This window comes from Rhinopithecus bieti, unplaced genomic scaffold, assembly GCF_001698545.2.
Source record: "Rhinopithecus bieti isolate Rb0 unplaced genomic scaffold, ASM169854v2 scaffold_11933, whole genome shotgun sequence".
Classification (NCBI taxonomy): Eukaryota; Metazoa; Chordata; class Mammalia; order Primates; family Cercopithecidae; genus Rhinopithecus; species Rhinopithecus bieti.
The window spans coordinates 505,941-523,107 of NW_016806995.1; the positions used below are offsets into that span (position 1 = coordinate 505,941).

Consider the following 17,167-nt stretch of genomic DNA (forward strand, 5'->3'; position numbering starts at 1 on the left):
AAAAAAAAAAAAAAAAAAAAAGTCTCCTGAGCAGTTCTGAAATTGAACTGTAATGTTTTCATTAAAATAGCCCAGATACAACTAAAGGACAGTTAGTGATTAAATATCTTATTAGAAATTTTGTAAGTCAAACCACTTTTGTCTACTGTGAAATTTTGTTTTTTAATTTGTATGGTAGCCTTCAAAATCATTGCAAGGACTGCTTGCTAAGATAGAGTTTTGTACAAAAATCATTTAAACTGATCACCCTGATTGTTCCTGACAGCTTCATCATGAGTTTAGATTTTTATGGCGTGTCTTTATTCAGAGAAAACTGCAAACCTATTAAATAAATTGAACCAGCACCAGCTATAAGGTAACCTTCCTATTAACAGCTTTGAGAGAGCAGCACTCTTAACCAATAGCTTTTGGCTCTGCATGCTTGTAATAATTTTGATACATTAAATGCTGGCTACACTGAAATCTGTACATATGCTTTTGTTGACAACGACGAAGGACTTAACTAACGTGTAAGTAACTGATTTCCTGGGTGGTTGCTGCTGTGTGTTGTTTTCCATACTTGAGAAACATTTATGCATTTATTAGGTATGTGAGTCACTACTCTTCTAAAATGTTTAAATGCAACTTGGTACTTTTGATCATTGAGGGTAATGCATATGATTTGCGATTATCACATTTCATTGGGGAAGGCAAAAAGATTCATTATAAAGGCCAGGCGTGGTGGCTCATGCCTATAAATCCTAGCACTTTGGGAGGCTGAGGCAGGTGGATTGCCTGAGCTCAGTAGTTCAAGACCATCCTGGGCAACACATTGAAACCCCGTCTCTACTAAAATACAAAAAATTAGCCAGGCATGGCGGTGGGCACCTATACTCCCAGCTACTTGGGAGGCTGAGGCAGGAGAATCACTTGAACCTGGGAGGCAGAAGTTACAGTGAGCCAGGATCGTGCCACTACACTCTAGCCTGGGCAACAGAACGAAACTCTGTCTCCAGATAAATATATAAAAAAGATTCATTATAAATATGTAGCATTTTCTGGGTTTAATTCTGTTTCTAGTTTGTTTTCCACTGGAGCAGCTCTGGGCACATTTTTCAGTATAATTACATAAATGCAAGTTTTTATCTATTGATATATGTGTGGGTGTATATATAAAAAACAAAATAAAACTTAAAAGTTAGTTGGGGCCAGGTGTGGTGGCTCACATCTATAATCCCAGCACTTTGAGAGGCCAAAGTTGGAGGATCACTTGAGCTCAGGATTATGAGGCTAGGCTGGGCAACATAGTAAGACTTTGTCTCTACAAAAAAGTACAAAATTAGCCGAGCATGGTGGCACATGCCTGTGGTCCCAGCTGCTCAGGAAGCTGAGGTGGGAGAGTCGCTTGAGCCTGGGAGGTCAAGGCTGCAGCGAGCTGAGGTTGTACCACTGCACTTAGCCTAGGAGACAGAGTGAGACCCTGTCTCAAAAAGAAAACAAAAGAAAAAGTTGGCAGGGTGCAGTGGCTCACACCTATAATCCCAGCACTTTTGGAGGCTGAGGTGGGAAGATCACCTGAGGTCAGGAGTTTGAGACCAGCCTGACCAACATGGTGAAACCCCATCTCTACTAAAAATACAAAATTAGCTGGGTGTGGTGGTGCATGCCTGTAATTCCAGCTACTCGAGGGGCTGAGGCAGGAGAATTGCTTGAACCTGGGAGGCGGAGGTTGCAGTGAGCCGAGATTATGCCATTGCACTCCAGCCCAGGCAACAAGAGTGAAACTCCATCTCAAAAAAAAGAAAAAGAAAAAAAAAGTTAGGCATTCCCTGTGACAAGATAAGAAGGGTTTTGGGTTTTTTTCTTTCTTTTTGGTTTTCTAAGCTCGTCTCTGGAAGACCACAGTGCTTGCCCATGATCTTCCTGCTATAGACTTCTAGGAGCCAAACTCATTGATTGTTCATAAAGCCAGATCAAAACAAGGCAGCAAGAGAAGCAGAACTACTTATTGGTACGAGATATAAACAAAGGAATCACCAAAGTTGTAGATTCTACAGAAATTAGCTTTACAAACTCCCCATATGGCTCCAAGCCAATGTTTAATCATTTGCCAAATGGATTTGAGTGGCTGCAGGATGCCCGAGTTCATAGTGAATTTTAGGAGCCCACAGCAAGTGTCTTGTATTTGAGTGGCTGGGAACTAAACAGAGCATGTGTGGAGGTGTGGATGGAAGAACTCAGCCGACAGAGAAGAGAACATGTGCCCTGGGAGCAGAAGGAGAGTCTATGGGGATAGCAAACAAAGTGTGGTGTGAATAAGGGGGGCTCCTCCACATGGGTCCGGCTGCCTTGCCTGTACCCACCAGGTGTTATCAGTAAGGAGTGACAATCAGGCTTTACGTAGTTTTGTGGGGGGGGGGGGGTTGTTGTTTTTTTTTGTTTGTTTTTGTTTTTTTGAGTTAGGATCTAGCTCTGTCACCCAGACTGGAGTACAGTAGTGTGATCTCATCTCACTGCAACCTCTGCCTCCTAGGCTCAAGAGATCCTCTCACTTCAGCCTCCTAAGTAGCTGAACTGCAGGTGTGCACTACCACACTTGGCTAATTTTTGTACTTTTAGTAGAGATGACGTTTCACCATGTTGCCCAGGCTGACCTCAGACTCCTGGCCTCAAGTGATCTACCCACCTCAGCCTCCCAACATGCTGGGATTACAGATGCGAGCCACCGCACCTGGCCATGTAGACCTTCTTAAACCAACTTACTCAAAAGTAGCCATTCTTTTGGATGAAGCTACAGGGTTTCCATGTGTTTAAACAAAGCTCTTAGTTTACATCTGCGTCCTTAGCTACCTTTTATTGCAGCATCAATAAAACTCTCTTAGTCACATGTTTTGATTAACTTGGATGAAATTCAAGGAGTAAAGCTAGAAATAGCTCACACTTGTATTTTATAAGGTAATTGGTTTAGGTTTTAAATTAGCCTCCACTGATTTCTGTTCCAAAGAAATTCTCAAGCATTATGGGTGAAATAAATACTGAGGGAAAATAATGTTCATGAAATACTCAGAACATAGTCCCCTTCGAAGGAATAAAGTCCCCTTCGAATTTCGTCACCCTAGAAGATCCTGTGTTTAGCAGTGCTGGCATTTGTTCAAAACATTTTTAGGATTCCTCTTTTGAATCTATATCCCATTTTTGATTGCCACAGTTACACCAAATCTTTACATTTTAAGGGGTAGATTTGAGCCCAGGCATGAAATATTGGAGATAGCAGGAGGCAGGAGACCTGGTGCTCGGTCCTGTTTTTCTGCGGACGTCGTGGCCTTTGATGGGCCACGCAGCTTTTTTGGCCCTTCATTTTCTCATATGGGTTCAATCAGATAATCTGAAGGTGGCTTCCAGTGCTGAAGGTCTGTGGTCATAGAAGTGCCAGGATTGTTTTTGTTTGTTTCTGAGACAGGGTCTTACTCTGTTGCCCAGGCTGGAGTACAGTGGTGCGATCATGGTTCACTACAATCTTGAACTCCTGGGCTCAAACAATCCTCCCTCAGCCTCCTGAGGAGCTGGGACTACAGGTGTATGCTACCGTGCCTGGTTTTTTTTTTTTTTTTTTTTTTTTTTTTTTTATGTTGCCGAGGCTGGTCTCAAACTCCTAGCCTTAAGCAATCGTCCTGCCTCAGCCTCCCAAAATACAGGGATTACAGGCATGAGCCACCACACCCTGCCTGTATTTTAACTACATCTCATTATGTTATAAATTTGAGAACTAAATGAGGGTGTGTTGCCTTGCATGTCTGTTAGTTTGTACCAAGGATGTGATTATGGAGTAGCCACTGAGCTAAGAAGAAAATGGTGCAAAGAAGGAAAGAGGCCATTTCTGGATCCAATGTTCATCTTTTACTGAATTTTCACTAGAGAGTCGGCCCCTGTCCCAAATGAGATTTGGGATGTGAAGGCCAATAGCCTAATAGGTAACAGTTCCTAGGGAAGACTCCTGAGAAGGGTCTCATGTTACCAACTTATGAGGGTCCCCCTTCTTTCTTGTAGGCATCCAGGCTGGAGAAGCAGAACAGCACACCTGAGAGTGACTACGACAACACTCCCAATGACATGGAGCCAGATGGCATGGGGTACATCCACAGGACGAGCGTGCCAGGGGAGGGGCTCCCCAGGGCCAGCAGAAGCAGTTCACCACACACACCCCTTTTCTCTATTTTCAGACTCATAAAGTCTTAAAACATTCAAGTATACGCTCCTAGTTGGCATGTCTTGTCATCTCACATTATTGCTGAAAGGTCTTTTTCTTTGCACCAGCATGTTATGTGTCATTAGCTGTCTGTAGTGTGTCTAAAGTCATTACCGCACTTCGTCACGCAGACAACACTAGGTTACATTCTGCATTTGTACCCAAGGAATTGGCTCACCTGGGGATGGCTTTATAACCACACACTCTCCCCGCCCCAGGTATTTCCCTCCCTTTTCCCCTCCTTCACCCTTCCGATGGGAGTATACACTTCCAGCCCTGTGGTAGAGTGAAATAGCCCATTTTAGAGCCTTACCATGAGTCTCCTGCTAGACAGGATAAAGGAAATGACGAGACCAGCCTGCTCATGCATTTAGCTGGTGCATACAAAGTGGCTCCTAGAAGCAGAGGAGCAGCTAATAAGCACCTGCTGTATTTAACTGCATCTTTAATGTTCACAGGTCAAGCCGAAAGGGACGGCAAAGAAGTATGGTGTGGCCAGGTGATAGCTTGGTACCAGACACAGCAGAACCCCATGTGGCCCCAAGCCCCACTCTCCCTAGCACCGAAGATGTCATCAGGAAGACTGAACAGATCACCAAAAACATACAGGAGCTCTTAAGAGCAGCCCAAGAAAATAAACATGACAGGTAAGCAGGACTGAAGACCCTGCTTTGGCAGAGCATGTGTTATGCGCCCAGAAAGGGATGATGCCCACGTTCCCAATGGCAGCTGTTCCTAGCATGCTGCTTCAAGGTCATTGAAAACCTAAGTCCACATTAACAGGCTTAAGAACAATGTCAATTTTGGTTTGGTTTGTCTTGTTTGATTTACATGGTATTTTCTTTTTTTCATCTTGTTATGAAGCTCCGAAAATAAGTGCTTCTAGAAATAGGATTGTGGCATAGTTAGGGTGGCGACAGTGCTAGTTCTAGGTAGAGGGGAAAGGGGCTACCTTACACCTTGCTTTTGGCCATGGCTATACCCTGGCCTGGCTAGGGACAAGGCTGCTGACAAAAAAGGTATCCTGGGCTGGGCACAGTGCCTCACGCCTGTAATCCCAGCACTTTGGGAGGCCGAGGCAGGTGGATCACCTGAGGTCAGGAATTTGAGACCAGTCTGACCAATACGGTGAAACCGTATGTCTACGAAAAACACAAAAATTAGCCAAGCATGGGCGGCATGTGCCTGTAGTCCCATCTATTCAGGAAGCTGAGGCAGGATAATTTCTCTTTTTTTTTTTTTTTTTTTGGAGACGGAGTCCTCGCTCCTGCTGCCCAGGCTGGAGTGCAGTGGCCGGTCTCAGCTCACTGTAAGCTCGCTCCTGGTTTAAGCATTCTCCTGGCTCAGCCTCCCGAGTAGCTGGGACTAACAGGCGCCCGCACGTCCGCCCGGCTTAGTTTTTTGTATTTTTTTAGTAGAGACGGGGTTTCACTGTGTTTAGCCAGGGATGGTCTTCCGATCTCCTGACTCGTGATCCGCCCGTCTCGGCCTCCCAAAGTGCTGGGATTACAGGCTTGAGCCACCGCGCCCGGCCCCCAGGATAATTTCTTGAACCCTGGAGGCAGAGGTTGCAGTGAACCAAGATCATGCCACTGCACTCCAGCCTGGGCAACACGAGCGAAACTCTGTCTCAAAGTGAATAAAGTTGATCTCATCATCACCCAAATCCATGTCTGCGCATGAGAGAGGAAGCTGCTTACTCTGACCAGAAGCACATCCTGTGGTTAATTCTTACCCGGAAGGGAATGGCTCTTGCTCCAACTTAGCCTTTTGTTCTTTGAGAGTGAATTCTCTAAGAACTTCTGGTGAGTTGCAGACTGCTTGGGGTAACATCCTAGCTTCCCATGGTTGGCAGGATGTAGACACTCATAAAACATTAGCTAAACCAGCAGAGTTCAGTCAAACCCAAGAACAATCTCATTCTTTTCATTAGGTCAGCAAAGTTTAGGACTTCAGTGAAGAACTTTCTACACGCCTTGCACGAGAAAATAGTGTTTAAGGGATGCTGTGCTGTTTACTCTTCTCTCTGTTTTCTTCTTCCACACAGACATGCATCTGGGCCTTTGTATTCCCTTTTGTAGTCCTGGCACTACTGGGTCAACCTCCCCTTTCTCTACCCTTTTTTATGTGGCTCACACATCTCCCAGTGTCCTTATTTCCCACTAGGAAAGAGGGGAATAAGCCATGTTTATTGAAAGATAAGAGTTAGTCTTTTGGAGGGACTGCTGGAAGCTCCGCAGAGAAAAAGAGAAACCCGCATAACTTTTTAGCCTCCTTTGATAAAAACTGTTTAATGATTTGGCTTCTTCCTCCTTTCCCAGGCATCCTCTTCGTACCACGCCTTTTGGACATATTTGATTACAGAAAGCAGTATCCCATGGCTTTCCAAAGTACAGGCCTTTTTTTTTTTTTTTTTTTTAAAAGAGTCTTGCTCTGTCACCCAGGCTGGAGTGCAGTGGCGTGATCTCACTCACTGCAACCTCTGCCTGGCTCAAGTGATTCCCCTGCCTCAGCCTCCCGAGTAGCTGGGATTACAGGCGCCCACCACCATGCCTGGCTAATTTTTTTGTATTTTAAGTATAAACAGTTTCACCGTGTTGGCCAGGCTGGTCTTGAACTCCTGATCTCAAGTGATCTGCCCACCTCAGCCTCTCAAAGTGCTGAGATTACAGGCTTGAGCCACCGTGCTTGGCCAAAGTTTTTGACCGTGTTTAATGTAATCATGATTCAATAACACGTCCTTCCTGAGCACTGTGACCCCGTTTGTCAGTGTGCTTCGCTTTTCATTTCCTCTAGTTCAGAAGTGCTGTGCTTGTATTTCAAACTAAAACGTGCTTGCCTTATGTTGCTGTCGTTGTCAAAAATATAAATATCTGCCCTGAGGCCATTTCTGGCTTCAAAGATGCAATATGGTGCTTGGTACAATTTGGGAAGTTTCTTTTTTTTTTTCCTTTCTTTGTTTAAAGTGTACAAATCCATTCAACAACACATATCATGATCTGATTTCCTTTTTTTTTTTAAGACCATGAGAGAATGATGCAGAGATTTTAATCATTAGCTCATTTCTTTTGGTTTAAAACCATAATTGGTCTAGAGAATTTATATTTCTTTTCTTTTTTTTTTTTTTGAGACGGAGTCTCGCTCTATCGCCCAGGCTGGGGTGCAGTGGCCGGATCTCAGCTCACTGCAAGCTCTGCCTCCCGGGTTTATGCCATTCTCCTGCCTCAGCCTCCCGAGTAGCTGGGACTACAGGCGCCTGCCACCTCGCCTGGCTTGTTTTTTGTATTTTTTAGTAGAGACGGGGTTTCACCGTGTTAGCCAGGGTGGTCTCGATCTCCTGACCTTGTGATCCGCCCGTCTCAGCCTCCCAAAGTGCTGGGATTATAGGCTTGAGCCACCGCGCCCGGCCTGAGAATTTATATTTCATAAATTGTTCAATGCTATACTAAAATTTGTGGATACTTAGATACCCGAGATGCTTTTATTTATAATCTTGAATTGTACAAATTAAACCCATGCCTTTTTCTCATTTTCTCTTCTTGATCCATGTAAGCAGCCCCAGCCCCTGACATTCCTGAAGTCTGGTCTTGTCTCCTGGGCCTCCAGCCTCACTCCTGCCTTCACACAGACATACATACGATTCAGGGATTATGACATACTATGCACGAAAACCTTTTTGAGGAAAGATACCAATGTGAATGAAGTTGTGAAAGTGGACTCCTGTTAGAGGAGGAGAAGGCCTTCCTCATCAATCTGGGTGTGCTTGCTTTTCTGTCTTGTCGAGGACTTCCCCAAATAGTTCATAATGAGTGAGCTTTTGAGAGATGGCCTTAGGAAAGATTCCTTCTCTGTAGCAGGAGGAAAGGGTGAATCGTATTTCTCAAAAATGAAACCATAACCAACAGAATATAAAACTCTTCACTGGCCAGGCATGGTGGCTCACGCCTGTAATGCCAACACTTTGGGAGGCTGAGGCGGGTGGGTCATAAGGTCAGGAGTTCGAGACCAGGCTGACCAACATGGTGAAGCCCCATCTCTACTAAAAATACAAAAATTAGCCGGGCGTGGTGGCGCAAGCCTGTAATCCCAACTACTCAGGAGGCTGAGGCAGGAGAATTGCTTGAATCCGGGAGACGGAGGTTGCAGTGAGCCGAGATTGTACCACTGCACTGTAGCCTGAGTGACAGAGCGAGACTCTGTATCAAAAAAGAAAAAATAACTCTTCAGTGTGGTTCTCAGTCACTGTGATATTAACACACAGTTTATTAGTATGCATGATACACATGACAGCTGTGGACATTGCTTTTTTCTCTTTCTGAAATCTGTGTGACCAGATGGGTTGTTGCCCCTTCATATTTACAAGTTAACTATACGTTGGAACTTTTGTTATTACATGGTTTGTAATTGTAATTGCTCACAAAGGTAAAAGTCAAGGTTTCCCATGAAGGCATTTTTGGATAATATAAACATTTTCTTGAAATGTAATGGTTTAATTTAAAATGTAGGCAGTCTTTTTTTTTTTTTTGAGATGGAGTTTCGCTCTTGTCCCCTAGGCTCGAGTGCAGTGGCATGATCTTGGCTCACTGCAACCTCTGCCTCCCGTGTTCAAGCGATTCTCCTGCTTCAGCCTCCTGAGTAGCTGGAATTACAGGCATGCGCCACCACACCCGGCTAATTTTTTTGTATTTTTAGTAGAGATGGGATTTCACCATGTCGTTCAGGCTGGTCTCAAACTCCTGACCTCAGGTGATCTGCCCACCTCGGCCTCCCAAAATACTGGGATTACAGGCGTGAGCCACTATGCCCAACCAACAGTTTTATTTATAATAGTTTTGAAACTAAATTTATTACAAAGGGGAAGTACGTAAGTTGCTTATGACAATCTATTCAGAAGCCAACTTCATGGTTTAAAAAATGGGGAAAGGGCCGGACACTGTGGCTTACAGCTGTAACCCCAGCACTTTGGAGGCCGAGGCAAGAGAATCACTTCAAGACAAGGCTGGTCAACATAGTGGGACTCCTCTACAAAAAAAAATTTAAAAATCAGTCAGGCATGGCGGCACATACCTGAAGTTCCGGCTACTTGAGAGGCTCCAGTTCTAATTTTAAGGATTTTTTTCAGTCCTTTATTTTTCACTTCTGTGGCCTTTTGCATGGAAATCCTTTCTCTTTCTAGAAATCAGGACAATGAAACACATGAGAAGTTGACATGAGGAGGGGTGAATTATGTTTCGGTACTGTTGTGTGGCCTTACCTGATCAGGAGTGTATGTTGCCATATTTCATACCTGGAGACTTTTCATCAGATTGAACTTTCAGGAAGCAATGGCAGTCCTGCTTTATAACCATGTGCCCTCTGGTGGTGTGGGATGCCCAGCTGGCTGGCTACAGCCCCAGCCCCTTCATGAAGGGAATATAAACACAATCTATCGTAGCACTTGAGTACTCTTCACCTCCGAATCATTTTTACTGTCATTGAGTAACTTCTTCAATATTCTTGCAGTTATATTCCCTGCTCAGAGAGGATACACGTAGCTGTTACAGAAATGGCAGCATTATTCCCCAAAGTAAGTCACTTGCTACTCACTTGGTTTAAATCCTTTTAAATGAACAGCAAGAAATTTCTTTATGACCTGTATATTATATTAGCTTTTTTGTAGCATATGCAGTTTTAAAATATGCAGTCGTATAGAGCTTTGAAATATTTTTGTTCTGCATGAATGTTGATTTAATAAGACAAGGATATACAAGTCATGTGCTAAAAGGCAAATTTTTAAATTTTTAAATTTATAGGATTTTCTGGAATATTTTACCCACATGGATTAATATTTTTCAAAAACTACCTCAAAATACCACATACTACTAAAATTACCCTGCAGGCACTTTGACCTTTGAATCAGAATATTCCAGCATCTCTTACGCTGTGGGCTGTGACACTTGGAGTGTGTAAAGCACCCCATTGAGAAAGGGCAGGACCAAACTGCCTTTCACTCCGGGGAGCAGCTTGGTTTGCTTTAGAAGAATGTTTGTCCCCTGGTTTTGGATGTCTGCCCTGCAGTTCAGGGTAAACGGTTGTCTTCTTCCTTTTAGAAACCCAAGTCTGACATGGTGAGGACTTCCCTTCGTTTACTGACGTCCAGTGCCTACCGATTGCAGTCAGAGTGCAAAAAGACCCTCCCAGGGGACCCCGGCTCACCCACAGACGTCCAGCTGGTCACTCAGCAGGTCATCCAGTGTGCGTACGACATCGCCAAGGCTGCCAAGCAGCTGGTCACCATCACCACCAAAGAGAACAACAACTGACAAGGGCAGGGTGTCACCTCCTCTGTTTTCTAGGCTTTATAAAGTCCAATTTCAAATTCAGACACAGAACTCTTCAGATTTCTACAAAAAAAAATTTAATGATGGTTTAAAACTTTTTAAAAGAAAACTCAGTATTATTTTTGCATGTTTTCTAACCAATTTTCAACTATTTAACCCACTTGCCTTATTTTGTGCCTATTTGCTGGTTTAGTTTCTGATGTTCGGTTGTGTTGTCAATAACTGTCGAGTTGATCACATACATCCAAAAGAATAGTTTCATTGTCTAAAGTTTGTGAAAACTTTTCCATCCCTTAAAACTCCCTGCCTATGGCTAAAACTATAAATGAAATTTTTCATAAAACATTTTCTTGAGAGAGTTCAGTTTAAAAAGAAAAAAATCAACATCATTTGTTCCCTACCAAGCATCGTGCAATAAGTGAATTTCCTGGCCTACTCAGAATCTCTAAGCTTGGGGTATCTCCAAGCATGTATGTAGAGAAAGGACTTTGCCACTTTTTAAAACTAGTGTCACAGTCTCTCTTGGGAGGAAACAATGAATTGATCCATTTCTTCTCAGTGTTTTACCCTGCTAAATGTTTTGTTATTTAATGTTGTTATCTCAAGCTCCTATCTCTTGATATTTTCTTGTCATCTTGAAGGCCCCATGGAATGAGATAAAGCATTGACCCGCCACAGGACATCTCATGAAGCCATGTTCAGGGTAGGAGCTCCACGCACATCGCCACCCATTGTCAGGTGCTCTCCCTCACCCCTGTAAGCCAGGCAGTTTGTTCAAAACCCGCAGCAAAGAGAAGCGTCAGTCTAACACGCCAGAACTCATTTTGTGCCACCCATTCAGGTATCACTACCATGAACTGTAGGGAAAAGAAATCACCTATTCCCTGACATTGTGTTGCACCTTTCATCCAAAAGTCAGCTTGCTTCTCTGACCACTTACAGCTTTCTCACATGAGTTGCTTCACATTTTTCATCATCTTTAAGGACTTCTTATAAGGAAAGATGTATCGCAGTCATCTGAGTTAGTTTCTCCTCCATCACCTCATGAGTACTTAAAAATTAGACATCAACGGCCGGGCGCGGTGGCTCAAGCCTGTAATCCCAGCACTTTGAGAGGCCGAGGCGGGCGGATCACGAGTCAGGAGATCAAGACCATCCTGGCTAACGTGGTGAAACCTCGTCTCTACTAAGAATACAAAAAAAATAAAAATGAGCTGGGCATGGTGGCAGGCGCCTGTAGTCCCAGCTACTTGGGAGGCTGAAGCAGGAGAATGGCAGGAACCCAGAAGGTGGAGCTTGCAGTGAGCCTAGATCGCGCCACTGCACTCCAGCCTGGGCAACAGAGCGAGACTCCGTCTCGGGAAAAAAAAAAGTTAGACATCAACTTTCAAGAATTCCTTAGAGAGTGTGCTTTCAGCTGGCTGCCTGCTACCCTAAAGCCCTGAAAGAGTAAGGTTGAAGTGCTGGAACATGCTCAGACTATTTTCAGTTACTAAAAGCCCCTTCTTGTTCTGAATGTGAAAGCTCTTCCCATTCCTGCTTACTGCAGCCATTCTGTGTGTGTGGTTCAGACCCTGGCCTAGGGCTGGTGATATGGATGAGTGAAGGGAGCCAGGTACATGGCAGTAAGGCAGAGGGGACTACGGGGAGCCCATGGCCCACCCGGTAGGGGCAGTAGCCCCCAGCTCTACTCCTGTTGCCATGTGGAAAAGTGGACCTAGGATGGCCACAGCTTTGATTTTTCAAGAGATAAGAAACCTATATATTTTTTTTTGGTGCCATCTCTTCATTTATAAATGCTGGCAACCAATTTGAACATTTTCAGAGGCCATGTGCAGGTGAGCTGTGTCCTCTAGGCTGACAGCTCACAGTCCCCACCCCAGGGCCCTGTAAGCTGTGCAGTGTGAAGGCCTGGCTTCCCCAGACACACCTGGAGCAGCCTCTGAGTCTTGCCCATAATGGAGCCGGCCTACCCTGTGTGTTATGTTGCTGTCGCTCCTGTTTTACCCATATGTTCTGTCCCATAGTGGTCATTCACACATGTGAAGAAGACACAAGAATCAAAGTACAAGTTGCCTCAATACATGCTAATAACTCAGCCTCTATTTTCACAGGACTGATTCACGCACACCTTTATAGCTTGACCGTATGCTGTCATGAAAGTAGCACCCCGACGGTGCTTGCTTTACTAAGTCACCGTGTGTGGATGCTTTTGTTGCATTTTGCTACACTGTGAGTAGCATGGGAAAAGGGTCCAGATCTCCAGAAGACTCTTCCACTTGTTTGTCCCACAGCCCTAAGTGCCACATTGCTGTTGGTTGCTCCTGGGATGCCTTCTAGAAGGGGGCCCCTACCTTCAGTGCAGGCGCCATCTGATAGCCTTTTCTGCAGGCTTCGTGTACTTAGCTGATCCTCCTTTTTCTTGCAAACCCCTGCCCCTGCTGTCCCAGGGAGGACAGGCTTCTGTAGAGGCTTCTGGGAAATGAGCTGTCTGCAGGAGGTGAAGCAGTGTGTTCCTCGGAACGTTTGAGGACCTGCAATAGAGGATGTTGTCTTTATGGCCCTAGAGAAAGTCAAGGAACATGGGGACCAACAAAGCACTTCCAGTTATAAGAATATCTCAGAAGAGTGCTCGGTTAGCCCACGGTGCCAAAACTCCAAACAGAAGTTCCCCGGTGGAATGATGCAGCCATTGGAGGGCTGAAGGTCGTCCTCTCCCTATGTACCCCGCCCATTTCCTGAGCCTCATCTGAGATCTGGTGTCAGAGTTCTCTGCTCCTGTTGGCAAATTGCACCTTGTCTGAACATTTGTTCCAGCCACCTTTTGCACATGGATTCCGTACCTTGCACTAGCAAAGTCTACCTTCGGTAACATCGTTTTGTTCACCCTGTATTCTCAATGATCCCTTCCTCCCCATATCTCACCCTTCCCCCGAAGCCGATAGGGCAGAGGTGCACTTTATGAAACTGGCACTTGGCTGAACAGAAGGAAACAGCTGTACCCCTAAGCTCCTTTCACAGAAATCGTCATCTGCCTTGGAATGCAAATAGTTCTTATTTGCCAAAGAACAGTGAACTGGGCCCAAAGATCAAACACAGCATTTCACGTAATCGGAATTCTAAATGCACAACTCAGGAGCTGTGCACGGCTCCTCAAATGATTCAGTTGCAGAATCGAGAGCAAAACTCACCTGTTTTTGTCCTCAGTGGCACCCATGAGCTTTCCAATAGTATAATTTTCTTTCTTTCCTTGTCCTGGTTGAAGGTAACGTGTGTTCCTAGAAAAGAAAATGCTGCATAGGAAAACTGAGATGCCTTTTACTCTAAGGTGTTTGATCCCTGTCACTCATTATTCTGTACTTTTTATTGTACATTCTATTCCTGTAATTATCGTGCCCTTTAAGTGTTGTGAAATCGTTTTGGAATTTGTGCCTGCTAGTTACGCAATAAACAGGCTCTACAAAGGTGTTTGTGGTAATGCTGTGCTCCCCATCACTTAGTTGATGTTTCCAGATACTCTGTAAAAGGTCTGAGGAAATTCTCCCAAAACGCCATTATTAGTGAGATGCAGTGTTTCATATGCTTTGGGGCTCCAGCAGTTTTACAGTAATGACTATCTTTTTCTTCCTCTGTGCTTAGCAAATAGCTTTTTATTTTATTTTATTTTTTTTTGAGATGGAGTTTCACTCTTGTTGCCCAGGCTGGAGTACAACGACATGATCTCGGCTCACCGCACCCTCTGCCTCCTGGGTTCAAGTGATTCTCCTGCTTCAGCCTCTGAAGTAGCTGGGATTACAGGTGTGCGCCACCATACCCGGCTAATTTTGTATTTTTAGTACAGATGGGGTTTCACCATGTTGGTCAGGCTGGTCTCGAACTCCCGACCTGAGGTGATCCACCCGCATCGGCCTCTCAGAGTGCTGGGATTACAGATGTGAGCCACCGCACCCGGTGCAAATAGCTTTCTTTAAACCCTGCATCAAGATGTTAGTTCCATGCATCTTACAATGTATTTATTCCCTAAATTTAACTTTTTTTTTTTTTTTGGAGAGAAGATCTCACTCTGTCACCCAGGCTGGAGTGCAGTGGTGTGATCTCAGCTCACTGCAACCTCCATCTCCTAGGTTCAAGTGATTCTCGTGCCTCAGTCTCCCAAGTAGCTAGGATTACTGGCATGCGCCACCACCCCAGCTTATATTTTGTATTTTTAGATATGGGGTTTCACCATGTTACCCAGGCTGGTGCGAACTCCTGGCCTCAAGTGATCCACCCACCTCAGCCTCCCAGAGTGCTGGGATTACAGATGTGAGCCACTGTGCCCAGCCCCTAACTTTAATTTTTTAAATGCAGTGAAAGCCAGCCCAGCACAGATGCCCTCACTTCTTCCTAACAGGTGATGGGGTCCTGAACTGAGTTCAATGCTTTTTTTTTTTTTTTTGAGATGGAGTTTTGCTCTTATTGCCCAGGCTAGAGTGCAGTGGTGCAATCTCGGCTCACTGCAGCCTCCACTTTCTGATTTCAAGTGATTCTCCTGCCTCAGCCTCCCAAATCGCTGGGATTACAGGTGCTTGCCACCACACCCAGCTAATTTTTTTGTATTTTTAGTAGAGATGGGGTTTCACCATGTTGGTCAGGCTGGTCTCAAACTGCTGACCTCGTGATCCACCTGCCTCAGCCTCCCAAAGTACTGGGATTACAGGTGTGAGCCACCGCGCCCGGCAAGTTCAGTGTCTTAAAACCACTGGTCTTTTTTATTATTATTTTCAGAGAAAGGCCCCCTGTGCAGGTTCCTAGGGGAAACTGGTATAGATTTGCATGGGGGTTCATCAGGGCTGCCCATGGTCACCAGTGATTGTTCTTTGGTTAGGTGACTTGGGACTCTTCTCCCAAATGGAAGAAGGGTGGGGTAGGGCCTGAGCACCACAGGTGCTTTTCCAAGTGAGAAGTCGGAAAGATGCCACGTCCTCGCTATGATCCCACTTGTCCAGGGGACATCTGTGCAGGCTTAGGACCAATGGCTCACACAGCTCACACCCAGAGCAACCTCCTCAGGCAGGAGGCTCAAAAGAGTCAGCAGCAGGCCCCCTGGAACCCTGGCAGGCTCACCAGGCCGAGCCCCTATAGTCTGGTTCAGCAGCTCGGGGGTGGGGCCCAGGAGTAGGCATTTCTAACAGGTTCCAGGGACCACACTCTGCGAAGTTCTGCTGTAGACCGTTTCCAGGCTTTTCCCACCACACAGCTCCTTGGCTTCTGCTTTGACACATGTTTTAGTGTAGGAGAGTCATGTAATTTTAGCTGACATTTCCTCTGCACCAGGCACTGCTGAGTTTTTTTTTTTTTTTTTTTTTTTTTGAGACAGAGTCTGGACTGCAGTGGCATGATCTCAGCTCATCACAACCTGTACCTCCCGGGTTCAAGCAGTTCTCCTGCCTCAGCCTTCCAAGTAGCTGGGACTACAGGTGCATGCCACCATGCCCGGCTAATTTTTTTTTTTTTTTTTTTTTAGTAGAGACGGGGTTTCTCCATGTTGGCCAGGCTGGTCTTGAACTCCTGACCTCATGATCCGCCCGCCTCAGCCTCCCAAATTGCTGGGATTACAGGTGTGAGCCACCACGCCCAGCCTGTGCTGAGTTCTTGACACATAGTCATTCATTTCATCCTCACTACAGCTGGATGAAGTGAGTGTTTCTTCCCATTTTTCAGATAAGGAAGTTTACAGCCCAGGAGGCCGAGCCCCACATCCAAGGAGAGAGTGTGTCAGTTGTTGTCATGCTCCTTATTCCTCTTCACCACCAGGGTGTGTTTCCCAGCCGCCGGCAGAGTCACAGTGTTACAGGATCTCGGGTATCGATTTTTCTGGCTGGAAATCTCTGGCCAGTGCCTTTGCCTGAGTTCTTGTCCTGCATCCTCGAAGAATGAGGTACTCAGACAAGTGAAGGGTGAAGAAGATTTTTTTTTTTTTGAGACAGAGTCTAGCTCTGTTGCCAGGCTGAAGTGCAGCAGCGCAATCTTGGCTCACTGCAACCTCCGCCTCCTAGGTTCAAGCGATTCTTCTGCCTCGGCCTCCTGAGTAGCTGGGATTACAGGTGCGCGCCACCATGCCCAGTTAATTTTTGGATTTTTAGTAGAGACGGGGTTTCACTATGTTGGTCAGGCTGGTCTCAATCTCCTGACCTCATGATCCACCCACCGCAACCTCCCAAAGTGCTGGGATTACAGGCGTGAGCCACATTGCCTGGCTAAAGATTTTTATTTAGTGTTAGAACAGCTCCTCTCCGTAGGCAGGTCATCCTGTCAAGTGTTCAGCTGTCAGCAGAGAGGAGGCCCTGGAGAGGGTGGCTCCTCTCCACAGGCAAGTCATTCGGACGTCTCTGCAGGTCTCTGAAGCTCTCAGTAGAGAGGGTAGCTCCTCTCTGCCAGCAGGCTGTCTCTGCAGTTCTCAGGGGAAAGGGTACTACTCCTCTCTGCAACTGGTTGTCCCATCGTCTGCAGCTACAGCTATCAGCAGAGAGAGCACTCCTCTCTGCAGCTGGTTGTCCCGTTGTCATCTCTCTGCCCTCTCCATCCACTGGCCTGATCTGGCTGAGCTCAGGGCTTTCATGGACCACAGAGGGGAGGAAGT

The 17,167-nt window shown here is 45.6% G+C and overlaps 1 protein-coding gene across 14 annotated transcripts in view; it reads left to right on the plus strand.

The window, feature by feature from the left end:
- The window catches only part of GIT2 (GIT ArfGAP 2), a 68,960-nt gene extending 58,072 nt beyond the window's left edge, over positions 1-10,888 (plus strand). For all 14 annotated transcript variants that reach the window (XM_017879674.1, XM_017879678.1, XM_017879677.1 and 11 more), the window contains 4 exons: positions 4,027-4,109; positions 4,684-4,872; positions 9,728-9,791; positions 10,315-10,888. In XM_017879674.1, the coding sequence (XP_017735163.1) occupies positions 4,027-4,109; positions 4,684-4,872; positions 9,728-9,791; positions 10,315-10,527 (549 nt within the window). In that variant the 3' untranslated portion in view covers positions 10,528-10,888. The remainder of the gene's footprint in view (positions 1-4,026; positions 4,110-4,683; positions 4,873-9,727; positions 9,792-10,314) is intronic.
- The last annotated feature ends 6,279 nt before the right edge of the window (positions 10,889-17,167 follow it).